The sequence below is a fragment of the Calonectris borealis genome, chromosome W (genome assembly GCF_964195595.1).
Source record: "Calonectris borealis chromosome W, bCalBor7.hap1.2, whole genome shotgun sequence".
In the NCBI taxonomy this organism is placed as follows: domain Eukaryota; kingdom Metazoa; phylum Chordata; class Aves; order Procellariiformes; family Procellariidae; genus Calonectris; species Calonectris borealis.
The window spans coordinates 52068128-52094893 of record NC_134351.1 but is presented as its reverse complement, the minus strand read 5'-3'; the positions used below and the strand labels follow the sequence as shown (position 1 = coordinate 52094893).

At 42.7% G+C, this 26766-nt stretch overlaps 1 protein-coding gene across 2 annotated transcripts in view; it reads left to right on the top strand.

Moving 5' to 3' along the window:
* The window catches only part of LOC142074880 (E3 ubiquitin-protein ligase UHRF2-like), a 157150-nt gene that overhangs the window by 112796 nt on the left and 17588 nt on the right, over positions 1 to 26766 (top strand). For both annotated transcript variants that reach the window (XM_075135815.1, XM_075135814.1), the window contains 3 exons: positions 8542 to 8646; positions 23868 to 23974; positions 26556 to 26718. In XM_075135815.1, the coding sequence (XP_074991916.1) occupies positions 8542 to 8646; positions 23868 to 23974; positions 26556 to 26718 (375 nt within the window). The remainder of the gene's footprint in view (positions 1 to 8541; positions 8647 to 23867; positions 23975 to 26555; positions 26719 to 26766) is intronic.

The following is a 26766-nucleotide window of genomic DNA, read 5'->3' as shown; positions in this document are numbered from 1 at the left end:
CTGAGTTCATTTAGTCCAGGACTTTGGGCTCCATCTGTTATGGTGGTCACTGAGGTCAGGAGAGGTGGTGTGTTGCGTGGAGTTATTGGGCACCAAAGTCAGCTCAGGTTGGGTCACTGCTGCGCTTGCACTGCTTCTTGTAAGGCTTGTCCTCCATTGGTTCAGGTGGTTCCTGCTATAGTAATTCCCATAACATGCAACTCAAATCATGGGTTCCAACAATTTAAAGGTATTTCCATTACAATCTTGTCACGAATGGGTGGTTTTAAGGACGCGTAAAGAATCACTGGCAAGGTATTGGCAAAGGGTGATTTTAATAGAAATTTATAGAAACATGACTTAACAGAATTTGATGGCAAGGTTCACTCTATTACTTATTACATGGATTAAGTTACACAGGGGAAAATCGTATTAGAATTGTGTCGGAATGATTTGTACAGAGATTATGAGTAAAAGGGTTAAAAGATAAAAGGATAAAAAGGTAAAAGGTAAAAGGGAGACCCTCCCGTTGAGTCGCGAGGTTCAGAAGAGATCCGACTGGACACAATCTTAGTCTCAGACTTGGACAACAGTTTATGCCTAATACAGAAAGGGATAGGAAGGACCTCCCGTTGGGTCACGAGGTTCAGAGTAGATCCCTTTGTTTTCTAAACTCCTTCCCAAAAAGGAGCCTAGGTGCGGCTGGATCTACCCTTAGTCTCAGACCTGGGCAACAGTTTATGACTAAAGGGTTAAGAGTTTTTAGCAGCAACTTAGAGTCTTACAATGCTTAAACATTGATCAATTTGACAGCTTGCACAAAGAATTAGTCAAGATACTACAAAGATTAAAACAACTTAACCACAGGTTATACTTGTTAGTAACTATATAGATAAGTGCGTAAAAAGATCTAGATCAATTAATACATATATAACTACAGATAACTGTAAGCGCGCAAAAAGATTTAGATCAATCAATAATTACAGATAACTGTAAGCGCGCAAAAGATCTAGATCAATCAATACATATATATGTAACTACAGATTATAACTGTAAGCGCGCAAAAGATCTAGATCAATCAATACACATATATATATATATGCATATGAATAGGGTACCAAAGCTAAATGAAAGGCCTAGAGTTAAAGGTATACCTGTTAAAAATTCCCCTCGAGTCCCGTGAAATACTCACGTCAAATGCTTTGGCATTTCCCAATGGGCGAAGAGTTGAGCCCCGAGGAGTGTCTCAGCCCAGAATCTCAGGGATCCTCCGAGTATCACAAATTCGAGTTTGCGGACTCTGAGAGGCGTCCCACTCAGAGGGAGGTTCTGGATGCAGCCCGCTGCCGTCCAGGAGAGCTCAAAGGGTCTCACTTGGTACTGCTGTTTATAGGTTTGCAAGATGATTGGCTTTAGTCATCAGTAAATTTCCATTTTGGCTACTATCCGAGGTGGTCCAGGGTAGTAATTATGGTATTGTTTCACAGTAACAATGGTATTGTTCCACTTGAGCTATGATCCAGGTAGGGAAAGCTTCAGAGCTGTCAGAGATGACGAATTATCTCTTGTTTCTGTTCCCTACTTTGATCATGTAGCTAGCGTCCCTGGTACGATCAGTGTTGTTCCCCACCTTAGCCATGCAAGAGTGCCTGGTACGGCCAAGGGACGCTCAACCGCCCAACTCGTACACAATGGCTAAAGCTTAACAGAAGGTTCTGAGATCGTATCGTAGCCCAGAGGAAAAGAAGGGGGGAGGAATGCACCACCACAAATCTTCACCCCTGGTCCCTTTGGGCCAGGTTATAGGGTTTAACATTGCAATGAACTCCTCCCCTTGCCCCTGCTCTGGCTTGGACTTATCCACAGACTGCAGTCCCTCAGGGGAGTACCTGCTCCAAGTGGAGCCTTATCTATGAGCCACAGTCTCTCCAGGGGTATACCTGCTGCGGCATAGACTTATCCACAGCCACAGTCGCTTCGAGGTACACCTGCTCCAGCGTGGCCTTACCCATGACTGCAATCCCTCCAGGGGTGTACCTGCTCTGTCGAGGGCTCATCCATGGCCACACGCTTTGAGGTGCTCCAGCATGACCTCATGCACAGCCACAGATGCTTCGAGGTGTACCTTCTCCAGCGTGGACTTATCCTTGGGCCACAATCCCTTCAGAGGTATACCTGCTGCGGCACGGACATAACCACGGCCACAGACGCTTTGAGATGTACCTGCTCGGGCATGGGCTTATCCACGGCTACAGACGCTTCGGGGTGTCCTGCTCCCACGTGGACTCAGCCACAGGTCACAGTCCCTTTGACTCGAGTTCACACTGGAGTTCCAGCCTGTCCAGTACAGCAGCACAGAAACAGCAGCGATGCCCTGGCCATCTGCCAGCCCAGGCGCATCCCCATTGCTGTTACCAACATGTTCCCAGGCACAGCACAGTAAGATGATCAGCAGTACAGCAGCACAGCAAGCAGCGAAAGCAAAAAGCAGCCACTAACGAGCACTAGACTCTAATATACAGTGAGGCAAGCAAGCCCCACAGCAAGCACAGGAGCCTGCCAATTAATTCCCATAACATGCTAAATGGCAATAACAGCTATAAATTCGGTCTAGCACATTCCAATCAAACCTGTCGTTATCTCGAACACCTTCGTGCCCCACGTTGGGCGCCAAAAAGGACTGTCGTGGTTTAACCCCAGCTGGCAACTGAGCACCACACAGCCGCTCGCTCACTCCCCCCACAGTGGGATGGGGGAGAGAATCGGAAGGGTAAAAGTGAGGAAACTCGTGGGTTGAGATAAAGACAGTTTAATAGGTAAAGCAAAAGCTGCATGTACAAGCAAAGCAAAACAAGGAATTCATTCACTACTTCCCATCGGCAGGCAGGTGTTCAGCCACCTCCCGGAAAGCAGGGCTCCATCACGCATAACGGTTACTTGGGAAGACAAACGCCATCACTCGGAACGTCCCCCCCTTCCTTCTTCTTCCCCCAGCCTTATATGCTGAGCATGACGTCATATGGTATGGAATATCCCTTTGGTCAGTCAGGGTCAGCTGTCCCAGCTGTGTCCCCTCCCGACTTCTTGTGCACCCCCAGCCTACTCGCTGGTGGGGTGGGGTGAGAAGCAGAAAAGGCCTTGACTCTCTGTAAGCACTGCTCAGCAATAACGAAAACATCCCTGTGTTATCAACACTGTTTCCAGCACAAATCCAAAACACAGCCCCATACAGGCTATTATGAAGAAAATGAACTCTATCCCAGCCAAAACCAGCATGTTCTCCACCCCTACTCCAAACGTCCCCCCAAGAAGTTCCTTGAATCTTGTCTGATTTTGGTGTTAATGTGAGCACTACCATCAATACATATATTAGAGAATAGCAAAGCAAATTAATTTTTTAATGTAAAATTGCAGTGTTAATGTCAATTATTCATTGATTTTACACACAACTACTCGTTTGAGAAAATTAATGTCTATTCTTATGGGTTTTGTGATATTTTGATTTATCCCTACCATATTTGAAGAACTTTTCTGTGAAGCAAACTAAAATAAATACTTCAAAACATATTTATATTCTGAAAACGTACTTCTGTAATCATTAATCTTTAAATTAGTTTCCAGGTAAATTATATTCTCTTAGATAAGGGAAGTTTTAAAAATCAGTTCTGCAAGCTCAAGATCTCAGAATCAAATTTTATTGTTACTGGATCAGCCAGTATTAGCAGGAATAAAAGTTAGGATTTCATCTCTTTAAGGATTTCATTGGTGACATACAAGCTCAAATAGATCCCAGAACTTTCAAGTGCTGATTGCAAACAGGAATATAAGTAGAGAGGTTTGTTTTTCTCAGAAAATTAAGCAGATAAGACTTATAATGTAGGGTGTAGATATTAGAAGAAATGTTATCATTTGTACATAATTATTTAATAATGGCTACGTATTAACTATATACTTTTTAAAAAGATCAACATTTTTCCATGTAAAAAGTTACACTTTTATTTTTGATTCGACTGTTCTTTTCTATGAAAATGGGTTCTTAGCAGATTTATGAGAATTTAGAAGGAAAATTCTGTAAATGCTGTCTCATGGTTTTCTTCCTTTTTTTATGCAACAAGCTTCTTAAGAATATTTAAATGTGATGTATTATATATTAGATTGGACATTAGGAAAAATGTCTTTACTGAAATAGCGGTCAAGCCTTGGAACAGGCTGCCCAGGGAAGTGGTTAAGTCACCATCCCTGGAAGTATTTAAAAGACGTGTAGATGAGGTGCTTAGGGACATGGTGTAGTGGGCATGGTGGTGTTGGGTTGACGGTTGGACTTGATGATTTTAGAGGTCTTTTCCAACCTTAATGATTCTATGATTCTATGATTCTATGATTCTATGATATTATGAATTGTCATGTAGTTCGAAGGCTTACAACTCTCTTTTTCCTAGAAGGAAATTGACTTAGAACTGTTTCTGGATACAGCATCCAAAGGGCAAAAATCTAAATTTTAAGTCAAATTTTGAATACCTCATGAAAATGAAAGAAGGGAGAGAGGAATGAATGAAATGACATTTAATGGAATGAGAGAGAACAGAGTTGTAGTGAGGCCTGTGCTGTTCAACATGTTCATAAATGGTCTGGAAAAGTTGACAAATAACTGACAGTTAAGTGACAATGCTAAGTTGTCATGGATGGGGGAAAAAATCATAACTTTTCATAGCTGATAAAGGGCTTTCAGCTAATTATTATAATTTAGGAAAGAGAACTTGTAATAGATAATTTTTTAAATATGTCATCTTTGTGCTCAGTAGTAATCAGAAATGTAAATCAAGTGTTAAGAATTATTAAGAAAGGAAGAGGAAAAACAATATAATTATGAAGAACAAGGATGGTTAAAGGTATGGAATGGCTTTTGTACAAAAATTGTATGAAAGACGGTATGCTACAGAGGTCTATTAAAACTGAAGAAGGTGAATAGGGAACAACTGTATGTTCTTTTTTGATACAAAAGGAGGGGGCATCAAAGGAAATGATCAGGTGCTAGATTAAGAATTAATGGAAGCAGTACTAATTCATGCAATATGCAGCAATACTGTGAACTCTTTCCTGTAGGATATTGTGAAAGCTAAGAGTGTGCAAGAGTTCAGAACTCAAGTAGATAAATGAATAACCATTGGTTGACTTTTCTTCCATGAAATGCAAAGATTATGCCTTTGGCTCAGGAAATCTAAGCCACACATAGCTGGAAACTGAGAAAATTTACACATAAATATCATTGTGCACTTGCATAGTCAGTTTTCACACTGACCAGCTATCTGTTTTTATTTGTTGTCAGAGACAAGATATTTGGCTAGCTGGAACTCAGGTTTGATGCAGTTTGATGACTGTTATATTCTTATGACAATAGCAAAGCAATGCAAAAATCTTATAAAATTGCATAAAAGTGTGAGTGGGAGGGGGGAAAAGTACAGGAGTTGGGCAGAACTGGAAAAAGAGAAAATGCTCAGAGATGAAGGAAGGCTGTAAATGTGATTGCATTTTCCTGAGTTGGTTAACTTTTAACAATACTTGACATAATTTTCACAAAAAAATTTTTACTTACTATGATCTTTCTTGCATAATTATTTACACAAATTTAAAATACTACTGAATTAGAAAGACAATCTGTATCTTGTTTGAGCTGGTCTAAGCAACCGTGAATCTGGTCTTAAATGTTGCTTATGGCAAGAATCGTAAAGATTTTTCCTAAGGGGCAAAGTGTATTTATTCATCTTTGTGTCAGCAAGGTTCTATATTGTCCTTTCTTTTCATTGGGTGTCCTTTCTTCTGTGTTTTTTTTTCCTTAAAAACAACCTAAAAAATTCATAAAATTATTTCCTTTAATGGTGCCGTGCTTTAACCCCAGCCAGAAACTAAGCACCACGCAGCCACTCGCTCACTCCCCCCACAGTGGGATGGGGGAAAGAATCGGAAGGGTAAAAGTGAGAAAACTCGTGGGTTGAGATAAACACAGTTTAATAGGTAAAGCAAAAGCCACGCATGCAAGCGAAGCAAAGCAAGGAATTCATTCCCTACTTCCCATTGGCAGGCAGGTGTTCAGCCATCTCCAGGAAAGCAGGGCTCCATCACGTGTAATGGTTACTTGGGAAGACAAACGCCATCACTCCGAACGTCCCCCTTCCTTCTTCTTCCCCCAGCTTTATATGCTGAGCATGATGTCATTTGGTATGGAATACCCCATTGGCCAGTGTGGGTTAGCTGTCCTGGCTGTGCTCCCTCCCAGATTCTTGTGCATCTGGCAGAGCATGGGAAGCTGAAAAGTCCTTGACTCTGTGTAAGCGCTGCTTAGCAACAACTAAAACATCAGTGTGTTATCAACATTATTCTCATCCTAAACCCAAAACACAGCACTATACCAACTACTAGGAAGAAAATTAACTTTGTCCCAGCCAAAACCAGGATAGTATCCAGCCCTTATTCCATACCATTTACATCATGCTCAGGTCCTACACTATGCAATACATTCTCATTACCCACCACCCCCCTTCCCATCCTTTGATATAACACACAGATATCATTCCCTTAGTCTATGGACCACCCCTGTGAAATGTCTGTAAAATGTCCACAAAATGTCCATTGAGTTCATTTAGTCCAGGACTTTGGGCTCCATCTGTTATGGTGGTCACTGAGGTCAGGAGAGGTGGTGTGTTGCTTGGAGTTATTGGGCACCAAAGTCAGCTCAGGTCGGGTCACTGCTGCACTTGCACTGCTTCTTGTAAGGCTTGTCCTCCATTGGTTCAGGTGGTTCCTGCTATAGTAATTCCCATAACATGCAACTCAAATCATGGGTTCCAACAATTTAAAGGTATTTCCATTACGATCTCCACCCCTGGTCCCTTTGGGCCAGGTTATAGGGTTTAACATTGCAATGAACTCGTCCCCTCGCCCCTGCTCCGGCTTGGACTTATCCACAGACTGCAGTCCCTTAGGGGAGTACCTGCTCCAAGTGGAGCCTTATCTATGAGCCACAGTCTCTCCAGGGGTATACCTGCTGCGGCATAGACTTATCCACAGCCACAGTCGCTTCGAGGTGCACCTGCTCCAGCGTGGCCTTACCCACAGCCACAGTCCCGTCAGAAGTAAACCTGCTCCAACATGGCCTTACCCATGGCTGCAATCCCTCCAGGGGTGTACCTGCTCTGTCAAGGGCTCATCCATGGCCACATGCTTTGAGGTGCTCCAGCATGACCTCATGCACAGCCACTGATGCTTCAAGGTGTACCTGCTGCAGCATGGACTCATCCACGGCCACAGATGCTTCGAGGTGTTCCTTCTCCAGCGTGGACTTGTCCTTAGGCCACAATCCCTTCAGAGGTATACCTGCTGCGGCACGGACATAACCACGGCCACAGACGCTTCGAGATGTACCTGCTCGGGCATGGGCTTATCCACGGCTACAGACGCTTCGGGGTGTCCTGCTCCCACGTGGACTCAGCCACAGGTCACAGTCCCTTTGACTCGAGTTCACACTGGAGTTCCAGCCTGTCCAGTACAGCAGCTCAGAAACAGCAGCGATGCCCTGGCCATCTGCCAGCCCAGGCGCATCCCCATTGCTGTTACCAACATGTTCCCAGGCACAGCACAGTAAGATGATCAGCAGTACAGCAGCACAGCAAGCAGCGAAAGCAAAAAGCAGCCACTAACGAGCACAAGACTCTAATATACAGTGAGGCAAGCAAGCCCCATGGCAAGCACAGGAGCCTGCCAATTAATAGCTAAATGGCAATAACAGCTATAAATTTGATCTAGCACGTTCCAATCAAGCCTGTTGTTGTCTCAAACTCTTCGAGCCCCACGTTGGGCGCCAAAAAGGACTGTCGTGGTTTAACCCCAGCTGGCAACTGAGCACCACACAGCCGCTCGCTCACTCCCCCCACAGTGGGATGGGGGAGAGAATCGGAAGGGTAAAAGTGAGGAAACTCGTGGGTTGAGATAAAGACAGTTTAATAGGGAAAGCAAAAGCCGCGCACGCAAGCAAAGCAAAACAAGGAATTCATTCACTACTTCCCATCAGCAGGCAGGTGTTCAGCCATCTCCAGGAAAGCAGGGCTCCATCATGCATAACGGTTACTTGGGAAGAGAAACGCCATCACTCGGAACGTCCCCCTTCCTCCTTCTTCCCCCAGCCTTATATGCTGAGCATGCTGTCATATGGTATGGAATACCCCTTTGGCCAGTTTGGGTTAGCTGTCCTGGCTATGCTCCCTCCCAGCTTCTTGTGTACCTGGCAGAGCATGGGAAGCTGAAAAGTCCTTGACTCTGTGTAAGCGCTACTTAGCAACAACTAAAACATCAGTGTGTTATCAACATTATTCTCATACTAAATCCAAAACACAGCACTATACCAGCTACTAGGAAGAAAATTAACTCTATCCCAGCCGAAACCTGGATAAATGGCAATCCTGTTACACGAACATACTTATGGAAATAATTTTTAAGCAGAAAAATTATTGCAGAAGGCCAGTTGTTTCAAAAAGTTATTTTAAAATTTGTTCTTTTTTAATACTCAAGGTGAGTGAAGCAGGTGTTCACAGACCCCATGTTGGTGGAATTCATGGACGCAGTAATGATGGAGCTTATTCACTTGTACTAGCTGGAGGATTTGAAGATGAAGTGGTATGTCATTTGGTCAAATCACTAACATGTTATTTTAAAGTTTATAAAGATGAAAAGTGGTGTCTGTTGCTCATCCTAAAATTAGTACTTATGAAAATATGAGTATGCAAAAATTACTACTACCCAATATCTAATTTGCTATGTGTTACTATTTTTAGAATAAATTTTTAAATAAATTTTTCTTAAAGAATATTCTTATTCTCATATTAATTACATCTGAATTTTAGAATGTTTATGGAAGTCAAGTTTCAATGTACTTATATAGTCTGAATTTTTTATAATTTAAAATCTTTTATTTTACAAGTCACAGAATAACAGAATCATTGAGGATGGAAGGGACCTTTTGAGAGGGTCTAGTCCAACATCCCTGCTCAAGCAGAGTCACCTGGAGCAGGACTGTGTCCAGTCAGCTTTTGAATATATCTATGTATAGAGACTCCACAGTCTTTCTGGGCAGCCTGTTCCAGTTTTCAACCACCCTCACAGTAAAAAGTGTTCCCTTATGTTCAGAGGGAACCGCCTGTGTTTCAGTTTGTGCCCATTGCCTCTTGTCCTGTCACTGGGCACCACTGAAAAGAGCCTGGCTCCATCCTCTTTGCACCCTCCCTTCAGATATTTGTACACATTGATGAGATCCTCCCTCGAGCCTTCTCTTCTCTAGGCTAAACAGTCCCAGCTCTCTTGGCCTTTCCTCATAGGAGAGATGCTCCAATCCCTTCATCATCTTAGTGGCCCTTCATTGGACTCTCTCCAGTATGTCCATGTCTCTCTTGTACTGGGAAGCCCAGAACTGGACACAGGGCTCCAGGTGTGGCCTCACCAGTGCTGAGTAGAGGGGAAGGATCGCCTCCCTCTATCTGCCAGCAACACTATGCAACCCAGGATATCGTTAGCCTTTCTTGCCACAGGGGCGCATTGCTGGCTCATGTTCAACTTGTCCACCAGGACTCCAAGGGCCTTTCCTGCCAAGCTGCTTTCCAGCTGGTGGGCCCCCAGAGTGTACTGGTGCCTGGGGTTATTTTGCTCCAGGTGCAAGACTTGCCATTTCCTTTTGTTGAACTGCATGAAGTTCCTCTCAGCCCATTTCTCGAGTCTCTTGAGATCCCTCTGGATGGCAGCACAACCCTCCAATATATCAAGTGATGTACAAGTGATTTACTTCAAGTTCTGTCCTGGTCATTGCTTTTACTGTTGTCAAGTTAAACAGATAGATGCCTCTTTTGGAGTCATTATACCTCTAAAGTTAAATACATCACATTTTAATTTTAGTGAGGTCAGGACAAAAAAATGCCTGTGACTTGGACATACAAGACAGACATAATGGAGCAAGTCCAGTGGAGGGTCACCAAGCTGATCAGGGGGTTGGAACACATGACATACATGGAGAGAACTGGGTTTGTTCAGCTGTGAGAAGGCTCGGGGAGATCTTACTGCTGTCTTCAGCTACGTAATGGGAACACATAGAGAAAACAGAGCCAGACTCTTAGAGGTGCACAGTGGAAGGATGAGAGGCAATGGAGACAAGTTGGAACATGGGATATTCCAGTTAGGTATAAGAAAAAAAAATCCTCATTTGGGTAATCAAACACTGGAACAGGGACCCAAAGAAGTTATGGGATCTCCATCCCTGGAGATATCCAAACCTTGACTGGACAAAGTCCTGAGCAACCTACTCTAACTGGATCTGTTTTGAGTGAGGGTTGGACTTAGAGACCTTGAGAGGTCCCTTCCAACCTAAATCATTTGATAACTCTGTGAAATGAATACATTTTGGAGGACATTTTACTGTATATTTATAATCTCTTTCAAACTTTTTATACTCACTGTCAACATGCTACCTCTTTAATGTTCTCTTTCTGGCTCTGAATGAACAGTTTACCATTGGGGTAAGAGTAGTTTCAAAAATATACTGCAGGAAATAGAATTCACTGTTTGACTTTCAGGTTTTGTCTTTTTTATGATTCACATTTGGAAGCTCATGATCCTGCAAACATAGACTTGTGAGGGAATTTGCTCACCTGAGGGTTTGGAATGCTTGGTAATAACAGGTTGCCTCAGTACAGGATTGGGCCTCAAAATTGCAAAGGAATAAGGTTGTACTTTGCAAAATGAACATTAGGCCAAATAAAATTTAGCTTCATATGTAAAATATTCTTACATACATAAAAATTTTTATATGTTAATATCCCTCTTGTGAATGTTTAACCTAGGATTTTAGTGACAAAGACTTGAATTACTTCCATTACCTGATTTAAAATGCATTAACTATAGTCCTTAGACTTAGTGTTGGTTTTGTTAAAACTGCAAATCTTCTGGTGCTCCTGTTGTTGATACTTAATAACTATAATGGCCATATTAGCTGAGAAATAGCAAGAATTATTTTGTGAATTTGAAACTAAGAATTTTTTTCAGAATGGATTAACATTTGTAACCCAGATATTAGTTACTTTGAGCTACTGTGAAAGATACGATCACAAACTGCATGGTTAAATGATTTTGAAGTATTTATTCATCAAATGAAGTGGCTGAAGATATTTTACTCTTTCCTTGAGTTGCAAAATTGATATCCTAGTTGTTGTTACTGTTTTTGAGTTGGGGTCAAAAACTATGTTTACTTTCTTTTTTTATAAATTTTGAGATCCATACTTCTGCTGGATTGAGGTAGTGTTATTAAGATGTTAATTTTCATTCAGTGTTGTTCAGATTAACAAAATTTGTTTCTTCGCTAAGTGGCTTTTGCATATAGAATCATATGGTGCCTCTTAACATTGAGGTTTAGAATGTCTTGGAGAATAGTATCTGCTGTGATTGCTCACATACTCTTGCAGAAGATTCTGAGGGTATATAAATATATATATATATTTTATAGGGTAGTTCTAGTGACTAAAATGTGACTCCAAGCTAATATACTTGTTGCTTAGATTCTTTCTTTAATCTAGGTCAATCAAGTCTAGTGCCTAGAATGTGGCATTAATAAACTGCTTTATGAAACAGTCCACTGTCCATTTTGGATAGTCTGTGTATGCCCATCAATCTTGTGTTTGGGTAATCAGTTCCAAGGTGTCAGTAAGGTTGTGTTCTACTTCCTTGAAATTGTACAGTTACAGCATTAATAATATTTAGATCTCTAGATTTGTCTGGAGCTTATGATGAAGATCCAAAACCTCTGAACCATTGCTTAATGTTTATTCCTTAATGAAAATGCTAGATCAGTTCTACCAGTGCCAAAGATGCATTGCCAAGACTGATTAATTGCTTATTGAAATGATTTTAGATACAAATGAAGTGGCAATAAGAGCTTCAGATTTGAGTCAACACTTGTTATATCCAAAGGTCTGGGTAAACTGCTAGTCAAAATGGTATGTATGATCTGTATCTATGCTAGCTAGATATCTACATTATCTGGATCCAGTGTGAGAACTGTTACTGATGTGCTAGGCACAAAGGAAATGCTGTATCACATATAAATGTCTTGAAATATGCCCTGCTGACTCTGTTGCTAAGGGCGCAGGTCCTTTGAGATGTTCTAACTTCTGTTTATATTGCTGAGGATCCAATATCAGAAACTCATTACAGTCATTACACTGAGAATCTGTCTAGTATGACTCATCTGAACTGATTATGGAGCTGAAAACCTGACACTTGCTATCCATTTTTATAGATGCTGTCATGGTTCCAACATCTCAATTGCCATGCTGAGTTGGCACCTGTTAGTTTGGAACTAGTGTTCCAACGTGAGACATTTTGAGTGATCTCTCTACTATGGGAATAGCTAGCAAGCATCTTCCCATTCATTCAGACTTGTTATCTGTTTCCTCTTCCCACCTATGATATTAAGGGCATATTTGACATTATTTTTTATATGGTATTTTTAAAATTCATACTTTCTTGTTACTGGTATTTCAGATTCTTAGGCAGATTATTATTTTCTGTTCTGCAATAGCCTCCTCTCCACCTTCCTTTACATATTATTCCATATTGTTGTTACCTTTCAGTTTATACAAAATGCTAATACAAAAAAAATTATCTTTCTTTTATCATTTTGTGAAATCTCTCCCTGTCTCCTGATCTTCAAACCCCTCATTGTCTCCTTGTCTGTACTTGCATTGTGTTGAAGATTACTTTCACAGCCTGAAAAACCCTATTTTATTCTTTCAAACAAGAGTCCTATATTTAAACCTTGTCTTGGTTTTAATAGCTTCTTTTTTAAAAAAGGCTTTTATTCTGTTTTTGTGATACTAAAGAAAATCTTAACCTTTAATCATATAATATTTTATATATTGACAGATACAGGTTTTTGTGTATATATGAGACTAAAACAAGTCATAGAATTATACAGTCATAGAATCACAGAATGGTTGAGGTTGGAAGGGACCTCTGGAGGTCATCTGGTCCAACCCACCTGCTCAAGCAGGGTGACCTAGAGCTGGTTGCCCAGGACCATGTCCAGATGGCTTTTGAATATCTCCAAAAGAGAGGTTTCACAACCTCTCTGGGCAACCTGTTCCAGTGCTCAGTCACCCTCACAGTAAAAATGTTTTTCTGTATGTTCAGAGGAAGCCTCCTGTGTTTCCATTTGTGCTCATTGCCTCTGGTCCTGTCACTGGGCACCACTGAAAAGAGCCTGGTTTCATCTTCTTTGCACCCTCCCTTCAGGTGTTTATATACATTGATGAGATCCCACCTGAGCCTTCTCTTCTCTAGGTTGAACAGTCCCAGCTCTCTCAGCCTTTCCTCATAGGAGAGATGCTCCAGTCCCTTCATAATAGAGAGAATAGCATAGATAATCTTGCATCTCTTTAGATGCTGGGAACCCCGAGCAGTGTAGCATCGAACAGACCTCCGATCCACGTGTAGCACACCATACAGACACTGTCCATAGCAGAGATTCTCCCATTTTGGTCATTCAAGCTATTATAGAATTTTCTTATGAGGAAACAACTCCATGATTTTTACTGTTAAAACAGAAACTACATTCTCATGAGAACCTCTTGCTGCACTGTAAGATAAAGGCAAGACCACGCAGGTGGTGTAATCACCAGTACCAAGTGGGAGCTGCCTGCAGGCTCCTCTGTTACAATGAGCTGGCTGAGTTTATCTTGCGGCCAAGGGATTTGTGCAACACAACACAGGCCTGAAGGCCATGCTGTACATGCAGCATAGCACAGCACAGCACAGCACAGGCCTGGGCCTACTCAGGCTAACTGTTATGTGGATTGCTAACTCCTAGATGTACAGTGGTCTTCCAGTCAGGTTCACTACACCTTCTTTGCCCCAAGGGCACAGTGCTGGCTCACGTTCAACTTGGTGTCCACCAGGACCCCAGGTCCTTTTCTGCAAAGCTGCTTTCCAGCTGGGCGGCCCCCAGCATATACTGGTGCATGAGATTGTTCATCCCCAGGTGCAGGACTTTGCACTTCCCTTTGTTGTCCTCTCAGCCCATTTCTCCAGTCTTCAAGGTCTGTCTGGAAGGCAGCACAACCCACTGGAGTATCAGCCACTCCTCCCAGTTCGTTATCCAGATCATTAATGAAGATGTTAAAGATGTTGAAATCTGAGCATACTACAGAAGATAAATATTAAATGGAAAAAAAATAGATTTGGCACCATCTTCAGATAGCCTAAATTCACATGAGTTGTAATAGCTAATATCCTTGTGAACTGCTGCATGACTTCAGAGTTGAGCCTAGCCGATAGGAACACTATGCTTGAGGACATTGGTGGAATTTAAAGTCTTATTCTTTGATTCTTCATTACTTGTTTGTTAGATTCAAAACCAGGTATACAACAGAGGAACCAACATTGCAACAAAGAAATGTGATTTAATGTAATCTTATTTTGTGTCTGTCATTCTCTGTTTGAGGCTGAGTAGCTTGTTGAGGCACTCCTAAGAAAAATGTACCCACAGCTCTAATATCTTCAAGGTTAGTGCTTCTACTGAGATAATAGAAAATTTATGCAGAGCAGAAGCTCATTTGATCTAAAACATGATGTACTTTACAAACAGGACAGTTAAGAAATGGAAACAACGTAAGGAAAGAGGGAGAAAGACACAAAACATTAAGAGAAGAGAGAATACCAAAAAGTCTTGTTAGCTGCTGACAGAAAGTTTTCGTGCAAGGAAACAAAATCAAGCTTTGGAAAGCAGAAGAGAAATAGGATAAAATTACCTATTTTAAGGTAGGAAAAATTGGGGAAAAGGTAGGAGGAAGGAAGAAAGGAAAGATAATAATGTGTTCTAGCAGCATTTTTGTTTTGACAATTACATTGTTTCTAAAGAGGGATTTGAGGCCTCTCATAAACAGTTGGAATGCAGATACCACTAACAAATTCCCTTTGCTGATTGTCACCTTTTTCAATCTTTTCATTGCCTGTCCAGTCCAGAATTTATGGCAGTATCAGTATCTTGAGCTCTGCCCTTAGATCCTGTTGAAATTTAAGAAGCCTTCAAGCCTCACCTGTCACACACAGGCTGTCAGTTGAACATTGCAAAACTTGATAGAAAGATCCTGAATTGTCTGTAGGTAGGATCATAACTTAAAGTTATTGAGGAATCATGGTTTAATGAGTCACTACCCATCAGCAGATCCTTAGTAGTTGGCTGTGTGTATATTCCTGGCATATTCCAATTTCAAAGTAAAATGCATTATCTCCTATGGGAGTAGGTTCTATACATCTTTCATTCTTCTCCCCTACTCTGCCAGCATCACTCCTGTGTGCCAGAAGCTGTATTTATGCCCATACTTACCTTACTCTAATGACTGTGAGGCCCCATTTCTTGCCAGTCTAGACTTCCTTTCTCCGTGCTAGCAATTCCATATTCTTTCACTTTCTCTCTCCCTATTCTAGGGATTGATAGTTGTATATCCTATTTCACCTTATATCAGAGGTTCAATGTCCTTTCCATTTCCCCGCTTCCTCCAAATCAGCACCCCTGTTCTTCTTTAATACAATGAGGGCTCTGTTTAAGTTGCTCATCAGTCCTGTTTTCTTCCTATTCCAGCAAATGTGTTGTCTTTCCCCACAATTATTTTTTGTCTGATGTTTTGGCATGTGAAGTTCTTTTGAGAAGATGAGCAGAAATGAGATAAGGGGTACTGTTATACTGAAAAGTGCTAAGAGATGCCATCCTCTGGTTATTTGATCTGTAACAGTTATCATAGAATCATAGAATCATAGAATCATTTCGGTTGGAAAGGACCCTTAGATCATCGAGTCCAACTGTAAACCTAACACTGCCAAGTCCACCACTAAACCATGTCCCTAAGCACCTTGTTGAATCTCATACAGTTGGCCTCGGCCCATCGATCCAGCCTGTCCAGGTCCCTCTGCAGAGCCTTCCTACCCTCCAGCAGATCAACACTCCCGCCCAACTTGGTGTCGTCTGCAAACTTACTGAGGGAGCACTCAATCCCCTCGTCCAGATCATTGATAAAGATATTAAACAGAACTGGCCCCAGTACTGAGCCCTGGGGAACACCACTTGTGACCGGCCGCCAACTGGATTGAACTCCATTCACCACAACTCTTTGGGCCTGGCCAGCCAGCCAGTTTTTTCCCAGCGAAGAGTACGCCCATCCAAGTCATGAGCAGCCAGTTTCTCCAGGGGAATGCTGTGGGAAACGGTGTCAAAGGTTTTACTGAAGTCCAGGTAGACCACATCCACTGCCTTTCCCTCATCCACTAGGCGGGTCACCTGGTCATAGAAGGAGATCAGGTTGGTCAAGCAGGACCTGCCTTTCGTAAACCCATGCTGACTGGGCCTGATCGCCTGGTTGTCCTGTACGTGCCATGTGATGGCACTCAAGATGATCTGTTCCATAATCTTCCCCGGCACCAAGGTCAGGCTGACAGGCCTGTAGTTCCCCGGATCCTCCTTCCGGCCCTTCTTGTAGATGGGCGTCACATTGGCAAGCCTCCAGTCGTCTGGGACCTCCCCTGTTAAACAGGACTGCTGATAAATGATGGAGAGTGGCTTGGTGAGCACTTCCGCCAGCTCCCTCAGTACCCTCGGGTGGATCCCATCCGGCCCCATAGACTTGTGTGCGTCTAAGTGGTGTAGCAGGTCACTAACCATTTCTGCTTGGATTATGGGGGCTTCATTCTGCTCCCCGTCCCTGTCTTCCAGCTCAGGGGGCTGGGTACCCTGAGAACAACTGCTCTTACTATTAAAGACTGAGGCAAAGAAGGCATTAAGTACCTCAGCCTTTTCCTCATCCTTTGTCACTGTGTTCCCCCCTGCATCCAATAAAGGATGGAGATTCTCCTTAGCCCTCCTTTTGTTGTCAATGTATTTATAGAAACATTTTTTATTGTCTTTTACAGCAGTAGCCAGATTAAGTTGGGCTAGTTGGGCTAGTTGGGCTTTGGCCCTTCTAATTTTCTCCCTGCATAACCTCACGACATCCTTGTAGTCCTCCGGAGTTGCCTGCCCCTTCTTCCAAAGGTCATAAACTCTCTTTTTTTTCCTGAGTTCCAGCCAAAGCTCTCTGTTCAGCCAAGCCGGTCTTCTTCCCCGCCAGCTCGTCTTTTGGCACATAGGGACGGCCTGCTCCTGCGCCTTTAAGACTTCCTTCTTGAAGAATGTCCAGCCTTCCTGGACTCCTTTGCCCTTCAGGACTCCCTCCCAAGGGACTCTGTCAACCAGGCCCCTCAACAGGCCAAAGTCTACCCTCCAGAAGTCCAAGGGAGCAGTTCTACTAACCACCTTCCTTACTTCTCCAAGAATCATTTCATTTCATTATAATTTCATGATCGCTATGCCCAAGACAGCCTCCAACCATCACATCACCCACAAGTCCTTCTCTGTTCACAAACAACAGGTCCAGCGGGGCGCCTTCCCTAGTTGGCTCCCTCACCAGCTGTGTCAGGAAGTTCTCTTCCACACACTCCAGGAACCTCCTCGACTGTTTCCTCTCTGCCGTGTTGTATTTCCAGCAGACATCTGGTAAGTTGAAGTCCCCTGCGAGAACAAGGGCTAGTGATCGTGAGGCTTCTCCCAGCTGCTTCTAGAATATTTCATCTGCCTCTTCATCCTGGTTGGGTGGTCTATAACAGACTCCCACCATGATATCTGCCTTGTTGGCCTTCCCCCTGATTCTTACCCATAAACACTCGATCCTTTCATCACCATCATCAAGCTCTAGACAGTCAAAACACTCCCTAACATACAGGGCTACCCCACCACCTCTCCTTCCTTGCCTATCCCTTCTGAAGAGTTTATAGCCATCCATTGCAGCACTCCAGTTGTGTGAGTCATCCCACCATGTTTCCGTGATGGCAACTAAGTCATAGCTACCCCGCTGCACAATGGCTTCTAACTCCTCCTGTTTGTTGCCCATGCTGCGTGCATTGGTGTAGATGCACTTCAGTTGGGCTATTGACCCTGCCACCTTTTTTTGGGGAGAAGCCCTAATTCCCATGTGACTGTTCTCAGTCGCTTCCATGGTTTCTAACACATCAACAACCCTTGTGTCTTTGCTGCTGCATGGATCTCCATCCCCTACCCCCATTGAGATGGCTACGGTGCAAGTGCTTAAAGCTGTAATTCATAGAATCATAGAATAGTTTGGGTTGGAAGGGACCTTTAAAGGTCATCTAGTCCAACCCCCCTGCCATGGGCAGGGACATCTTCAACTAGATCAGGTTGCTCAGAGCCCCGTCCAACCTGACCTTGAATGTTTCCAGGGATGGGGCATCTACCACCTCTCTGGGCAATCTGTTCCAGTGTTTCACCACCCTCATTCTAAAAAATTTCTTCCTTATAGCTAGTCTAAATCTACCCTCCTTTAGGTTAAAACCATTCCCCCTTGTCCTGTCGCAACAGGCCCTGCTAAAAAGTTTGCCGCCATCTTTCTTAGAAGCCCCCTTTAAGTACTGATAGGCTGCAATAAGGTCTCCCCAAAGCCTTCTCTTCTCCAGGCTGAACAACCCCAACTCTCTCAGCCTTTCTTCATAGGAGAGGTGTTCCATGCCCCTGATCATTTTTGTGGCCCTCCTCTGGACCCCCTCCAACAGGTCCATGTCTTTCCTGTGCTGAGGGCTCCAGAGCTGGATGCAGTACTCCAGGTGGGGTCTCACCAGAGCAGAGTAGAAGGGCAGAATCACCTCCCTCGACCTGCTGGCCACGCTTCTTTTGATGCAGCCCAGGATACGGTTGGCCTTCTGGGCTGTGAGCGCACATTGTCGGCTCATGTCCAGCTTTTCATCCACCAGTACCCCCAAGTCCTTCTCGGCAGGGCTGCTCTCAATCCCTTCATCCCCCCAGCCTGTATGGATACTGGGGGTTGCCCCGACCCAGGTGCAGGACCTTGCACTTGGCCTTGTTGAACCTCATGAAGTTCACACGGGCCCACTTCTTGAGCTTGTCCAGGTCCCTCTGGATGGCATCCCATCCCTCAGGCGTGTCGACCGCACCACTCAGCTTGGTGTCGTCTGCAAACTTGCTGAGGGTGCACTCGACCCCACTGTCTATGTCATTGGTGAAGATATTAAACAAAACTGGTCCCAATACAGACCCCTGAGGGACACCACTCATCACCGATCTCCATCTGGACATTGAGCCGTTGACCACTACCCTCTGGATGCGACCATCCAACCAATTCCTCATCCACCAGAAAGTCCACCCATCAAATCCATACCTCTACAGTTTAGGGAGAAGGATGTTGTGGGGGACCGTGTCAAAGGCCTTGCAGAGGTCCAGATAGATGACATCGGTAGCCCTTCCCATGTCCACTCCATCATAGAAGGCCACTAGGTTGGTCAGGCAGGACTCGCCCTTGGTGAAGCCATGCTGCCTGCCTCGAATCACCTTCCTGTCCTCCATGTGCCTTAGCATAGCTTCCGGGAGGATCTGTTCCATGATCTTCCCAGGCACAGAGGTGAGACTGACTGGCCTGTAGTTCCCTGGGTCTTCCTTTTTTCCCTTTTTAAAAATGGGGGTTATGTTTCCCCTTTTCCAGTCAGTGGGAACTTCACCAGACTGCCACGACTTCTCAAATATGATGGATAGTGGCTTAGCAACTTCATCCGCCAGTTCCCTCAGGACCCGCGGATGGATCTCATCAGGTCCCATGGACTTGTGCACCTTCAGGTTCCTTAGATGGTCTCAAACCTGATCTTCTCCTACAGTGGGCGGCTCTTCATTCTCCCAGTCCCTGCCTTTGCCTTCTGCACCTTGGGCGGTGAGGCTTGAGCACTTGCCGGTGAAGACTGAGGCAAAAAAGTCATTGAGTACCTCCGTCTTCTCAGGTAACCAGGTCTCCTGTTTTGTTCTGGAGAGGGCCCACATTTTCCCTAGTCTTCCTTTTATCCCCGACGTACCTATAGAAGCTTTTCTTGTTACCCTTGATGTCCCTGGCCAGATTTAATTCTCTCAGGGCTTTAGCTTTCCTAACCTGATCCCTGGCTGCTCGGACAATTTCTCTGTATTCCTCCCAGGCTACCTGTCCTTGCTTCCACCCTCTGTAGGCTTCCTTTTTGTGTTTGCGTGTGTCCAGGAGCTCCTTGTTCATCCATGCAGGCCTCCTGGCGCTTTTGCCTGACTTCCTCTTTGTTGGGATGCATCGCTCCTGAGCTTGGAGGAGGCGATCCTTGAATATTAACCAGCTTTCTTGGGCCCCTCTTCCCTCCAGGGCTTTGTCCCATGGCACTCTACCAAGCAGATCCCAGAAGAGGCCAAAGTCTGCTCTCCTGAAGTCCAGGGTAGTGAGCTTGCTGCGCGCCCTCCTCGGTGCCCTAAGGATCTTGAACTCCACCATTTCATGGTCACTGCAGCCAAGGCTGCCCTTGAGCTTCACATTCCCCACCAGTCCCTCCTTGTTGGTGAGAACAAGGTCCAGCATAGCACCTCTCCTCGTTGGCTCCTCTACCACTTGGAGAAGGAAGTTATCATCGACGCATTCCAGGAACCTCCCGGATTGCTTATGCCCTGCTGTGTTGTCCCTCCAACAGGGATCGGGGTGGTTGAAGTCCCCCATGAGGACCAGGGCTTGTGAACGTGAGGCTGCTCCTATCTGTCTATAGAGGGCCTCATCCGCTCGGTCTTCCTGGTCGGGTGGCCTGTAGCAGACCCCCACCGTAATGTCACCTGTCCCTGCCCTCCCTTTAATCCTGACCCATAAGCTCTCGGTCGGCTCCTCATCCATCCCCAGGCAGAGCTCCATGCACTCCAGCTGGTCATTGACATAGAGAGTGACACCCCCTCCTCGTCTCCCCTGCCTGTCCTTCCTAAAGAGCCTGTATCCCTCCATCCCACCACTCCAATCATAGGAGCCATCCCACCACGTCCCCGTGATGCCAATAAGATCGTAGCCCTGCAGGCGTGCGCACGTCTCTGACTCCTCTTGTTTATTCCCCATGCTACGTGCGTTTGCGTAGAGGCATTTAAGTTGGGCCCCCAATGAAGCTGTCTTACTGGCTGGGGTTCCTTTGTGCTGCTCTTCAGGTGCTCTCCTGCTGACCTGTGATCCTTCTCCAGGCTCTGGGCATCTATTGCTGGCCCTGGCATCAAACTGGTAGGAGTGGGATGGATTGAGGTTCCCCTCCCCCGGCAACTTTAGTTTAAAGCCCTCTTCAACAGCTTGGCAAGCCTATGACCGAAGATGCTCTTCCCCTTCTCCGACAGATGGACCCCATCAGCCCCTAGTAGACCAGGTTTCTCAAAGCGAGTCCCATGGTCTAAGTAGCCGAACCCCTGGCTGTGGCACCAGTCCTGTAACCATTCGTTGACTCGCCAGATTTGACTGGCCCTTTCAAACCCCTTCCCTTTGACCGGCAGGATTGATGAAAAAGCCACCTGCGCTCCAGAGTCCCTTACTGCTGCTCCCAGGGCTCTGTAATCCTTCTTGACAGTCCTCAGACTGCTCCTGGCTGTATCACTGGTGCCCACGTGAAACAGCAGCAGCGGATAATAGTCAGTGGACTGTACGAGGCTTGGTAGCCTCTCGGTGACATCCCTGATACGAGCCCCCGGTAAGCAGCACACCTCTCTAGAGAGTGCGTCCGGTCGGCAAATGGGCGCCTCTGTACCTCTCAGAAGAGAGTTGCCTACTACTACCACCCGTCGCCTTTTCTTAGTTGCGCTGGTTGTTATACAGGGGGCAGATCGGGCTACCTTACTCAGCTCCAGCGTCTCTCCTGATGTGGTGGGTCTTTCCTCTTCAGCCTGCAGGGTGGTGAAGCGGTTCTGCAAGGGCACCTCAGGCTTCGGGGGAAGTCTCTTCCTCCTGCTGGTCCTTGCCGTTGCAACCGTCCACTCTTCTGCATTAATTCTGCTAAAAAGATAGTGTTCCATTTGTTCCTCACTTTCCTTCTCCTGGATTTCCAGTTTGCCCTAAATCTATAGCATTTTGCCCATTCACGTGTAGAACACTGAAGCGGTATAGGGCAAGTATGTATGCCCAGGCCTTACATCTATCTTATCTCTTTGTTAAGCCCAATGGCTAAAATATAACTTTGACTAAAGAATATCTTCCAGAGTCATCTAATTTTACTTTGAAGGCCTCAAAAGTTTGAGAATTCCTTGTTTCCCATGGAAATTGGTTGTAGTGGTTAATTATGAATATAGTTAAATATGTGCCTTTCATTTGAATTTGTTTAATTTAAGCCTCTATCCATTTCTTCTTGATTTATGTTTGTCTGTTAGATAAGAAATATTTTTGTATTCAGTATTCATGAAGGTACCTTCATGAAGGTACTTGTACATAATCTTTTTTGCTAAACTAAACAGACTATACCCTTTGTCTCTTGCGAGTTTCTCCAGTCTTGTTCATTTCTTTGCTTTTTTCCCTCCAGGTTTTTTAACATCCTTTTAAATATGCTATTCCAATACTTGTTTCAATAATGCTGTAAAAGAGGTAAAAACACCTCCCAGTTTCTGATTACTATCATTTCCTTAAATATTCTATTTTCAGTATTTTTTCCAACCCAAATTTTTTACCTTCTAGTTTTTTCTTTTTGTTGTATCTAAATAAAAATGAAAGAGAAATACTCTAGTAGCTCTGTTGCTGAATTTATTAAGATTTTTCTACACAGTATACAGTAAACAGCATTTCTGTAATTACTTTATGGCCCTGTACAACCAACATTTCTCTGTCATGGCACTTCTCTTGTTCTGTTATTGCCAGTCATAAAATAGCTGTAATAATCTTGCAGTGGGTTGGTATTGGTTCCATGCTGATGTCAAACATTTAATAGTGGTTAGAAATTGACTGAATTTTACTACTGCATACTAGTATGTTTAGGTTTTTTGCTCTGAAACTTCATATGAAAATTATTAATTTGCTAAGTATTCATTTTATATCAGTGCTTCATGCTTTATAAAAGATTTGCATTTTAAAAGAGAGACATTATTATAAATATATTTGTGTCTTTTCTAAAATACTTGGATTTGTTATGAGTATTGTTAATTTGTGACAGGATAAAGAAAAAATAATAATAGTGGCTTCACTTAAGCGCTATGTATATTTTCATTATTTTAAAAGTTTGTTTTAAAGGAATGTTTAATCAACCTTCATTCAATTTCACATAATTCTTCATTAGTAAATATAGACTGCTACAGAATTATGTCAGTTCATAAAATTTGCATCTGAATGAGCCTTCTAAGCTCTTAGCAGTACAGAACAACTGAAATCGAGGTGGGGGCGACCTCTGCAAATGCAAAAAAACCCAAAAAACCAAAACCTTAGACACCTCCTTTTTCTCTGGATTTTTTTTCCTGAATTTTTTTACTTGATAGTAAATGAGTATAGTGTTATTGAAGTAAAGTACTTGTCTTGTACTTAAGTACAAAGTGCTTTGCTGTATTGGTGCTCAGTCCCATGAACAAGCGGAAGCCTCCAAGTGATGTATTATACGTATTTTCCAAATGGGATTTTCTTGTAAGCTGTGAAGTTAGAGAATGAGTAAACACTAGCTAGAATGCATTTCCTCTATCAGAAATATTTGTGTGACTAAAAGTAATGCTTGAGGAGTTCAAGGAATTTTTTAAGGCAGGTGTATTTTTTTATAATCACTTTCTGATGAATATGTTGCATCTGAACCAGTAGCTTTTTGCTGTCATGGTTACTCTGAAAGGAGAATGATGTTAAAACTGAGCACATGTTTTTCTTTGCCTCAGGCAATTGTTCTTGTTTGAGTAAATAGAACCAATGAAGGAGCAGGTTTTCAGTTCAGATGCTTTAATACGGAATGCTAAAATGGAGGATAATCTTCTTACACAGGACCGAGGAGATGAATTCACTTATACTGGGAGTGGAGGTAGAGATCTTTCTGGAAATAAAAGAATTGGAGAACATTCATTTGATCAAACATTAACACACATGAACAGGTAAGTTTTTAAGACTAAATTTAAAAAATGTTCCAGACCAAAGAGTTGAGTTTTATTTCTTTAATCTAAAAATTATATTTTGCAAAATTTGTTCCCTCTTATACATCTTCTGCTACTGTAAACAGTGGTGCCTCCTGCTGTTTAGAGGCATTTTGTCAAACATGGTGTTATGTTGATTAAGGAATTATTTGTAATTGATGAAAATATATTGCTGTATTACAGGTTCAGCTGTTAGCTATGTATCTAGTTGAAATTGTCCAACACTTCTTATGAGAAGACTCGGTTTTCGGTTGATTAGAAGTTTGCCAAACTTAAACCTCTTAAGCTGAAATTTTCTGTGCTGGGTGTTTGCCTCAAATTGTTCTTATAAAGTTTCATCTTAAATGATTTAACAATTTATGAAAGTTAGGTATGAAGAAAGTATGTTCATTTGCCCATACTAAAAGAAATCTTACATATTTTTGATAGCCTTTAGTGCCTTCATACTTTGTATGAAGAACAAGGAATTAGTATTGCTTTGCCTTTAGGTTGTATGTTTTGATGTCCCTGATAAAAGTCGGCCTATTTTTTTGCCAAATTGTAGGCAAAAACAATTGACTGAAGAAAAAAAAAGGTTTGAAAACATAAATTAGACATTTGCTTAAAGTATATTTATGTTCTGTAAATAGCCTGCCTAAACTCTAGGAATTCTCAATACCTTTACATTTCGAAATGTATACCATCTGCATGAAGCAACTAACTATGCAGTGGCTATGGGGTACTAAGGCTGACTGGGACTTTCTCTACCAGATCTGACATTGGATGTGCTGTGCTTCTGTCAAGCACCAAAACTGAGTGGGGAGGCATTCTTTCAGGCTCTGTGCTGGTACTCAGAGGAGAAAGAAGAAAAGCCTGACTGGGATACTGACAGAGGAGGAGATAGATATAACAGAAACAAGAGCGTGGAAAGAAGAGCGACAAAAAATAGATTTGGGCAGCAGGTTTATAATAGCTTTTAAACATTAAAGCAAACTTTTTATTGGAACCTGGAATAAAACCTAGGCTCCTTAGTCTTGCCGTTCCTCTGCTCTCAGCAAATGGTTGTGAAAGCCATTGGCAAAGTGTGTATCTGGTTGCTTTGTAGTAGTTGAGGTGCATGGAGTATAATGTGGTGCTACCAGTTATCCATTTTGACTGGCTGGTGGTAGTCTTTGCTTTAGGTCTAATGTTTTTAACCCTTGTGATGATTGAAGGAGGACAGTATGGTTGCATGTAATAGAATCAGAATTGGTTTTTTGTTTGTCCAGAATGTTTTCTTATTTTGTCTGTACAAAAGAAATACTTTTAAAACCTGCATTACTTCACCTTTCCTTACTTTTCTGTATATTGCAGGCTGTAGACTTTGCCATATTTTTCTGAGCGCCATTTTTTCTTTTGTGGTCCATGGTTGGGTTTTAACCTGATTCCAGAGACTTTTGTTCATCCACACTCAAATCAATGTATGGCTATAAAAATATTTTATGTTCAAACTGTTTAGTCAGGGAGGGATTCATACTATCTTACTCCAAGTGTCTAGAATAGGACACCTATATAAATAGTGGATAAAAGTGAGTGCTTCAGGAGAGACTCAGAGCAAGCTGGAGCCTACTTCTGTTAATCAATTGTATGGAGATCCAAATAGCTAAATTTAGACAATATAAATACTGTTGCTTAATGTTCCTCTACATTATTATAATGTTCCTCTAAGAAATGCTAGCTCTCTCCATGAGATTTATTCCCTTATGTTCCTTTTGGAAGGATAAAGGTTTATCCATAAAGATTTTCACTTCCTGCCAAAAACAATACTTTTCCCCTCTCATGCATATAAATTCTTATTCTCATGCATTCTTAAAGCTAACATGTGATGTGGGAGATGCTGCAACTAAACAAGGAAGAACATTTTTGTGGTGTTTACTGATATTTATTCTTTTCTGAATCTTTGATTATCCATCTATACTCTTTAGAACAAAATACATAGAAAAGAAGAACATTATGGTTTGCTTGTCTTTGAATTAGTTCATGGCATTTAACTCATAAACTTAGGTAGTTAATGGACTAAGAAGAGTAATATTTGTTACAGATATATTTTTGGATAGTCACTATGTACTTTTTTCCATATGTTACTTTTCATAATGTTTATCAATTCATGCACACTTTAAAAGCCTAAAAATATGCAGTAATGTGGAATAGTCAGAGATATAATTTGCCAGTTACAACTTTTTAAAATCCTTCCATGTTACCTGAGAAATAATTATTTTTAAAAATGAAAAGATATTAAACCTGAAGGGATTGGTTTCTTTTATTTAACTATATTAGCTGAGTTTTCATCATGAACATTTGGAACTAAATATATTGTATTCCTATTCCTATTCTCACACACGGTAGAGCTGATCTCAGTGCTTCCATCAGTATTGCAGTCTACTGAAGAATTCACCACAAAATCATCTTCTCCTTAGTAAACATAATTGGATAAGGCAAACAAATTTGATCTTGTCACACTGATTCTCAATAGTATGTTGTATGAAGCAATCTATTTTATGAAGATACTTAATGTGATTTTCAGGGCGTTGGCCCTTAACTGTGATGCCCCACTGGATGATAAAAATGGAGCAGAGTCTAAGAATTGGAGAGCTGGTAAGCCAGTCCGAGTAGTGCGCAGTTCAAAAGGACGACGGATCAGCAAATATGCCCCAGAGGAAGGCAACAGATATGATGGCATTTACAAGGTATTATGATTTTTACTGCATATATAGCACTAAATTTTTCTTAAGACA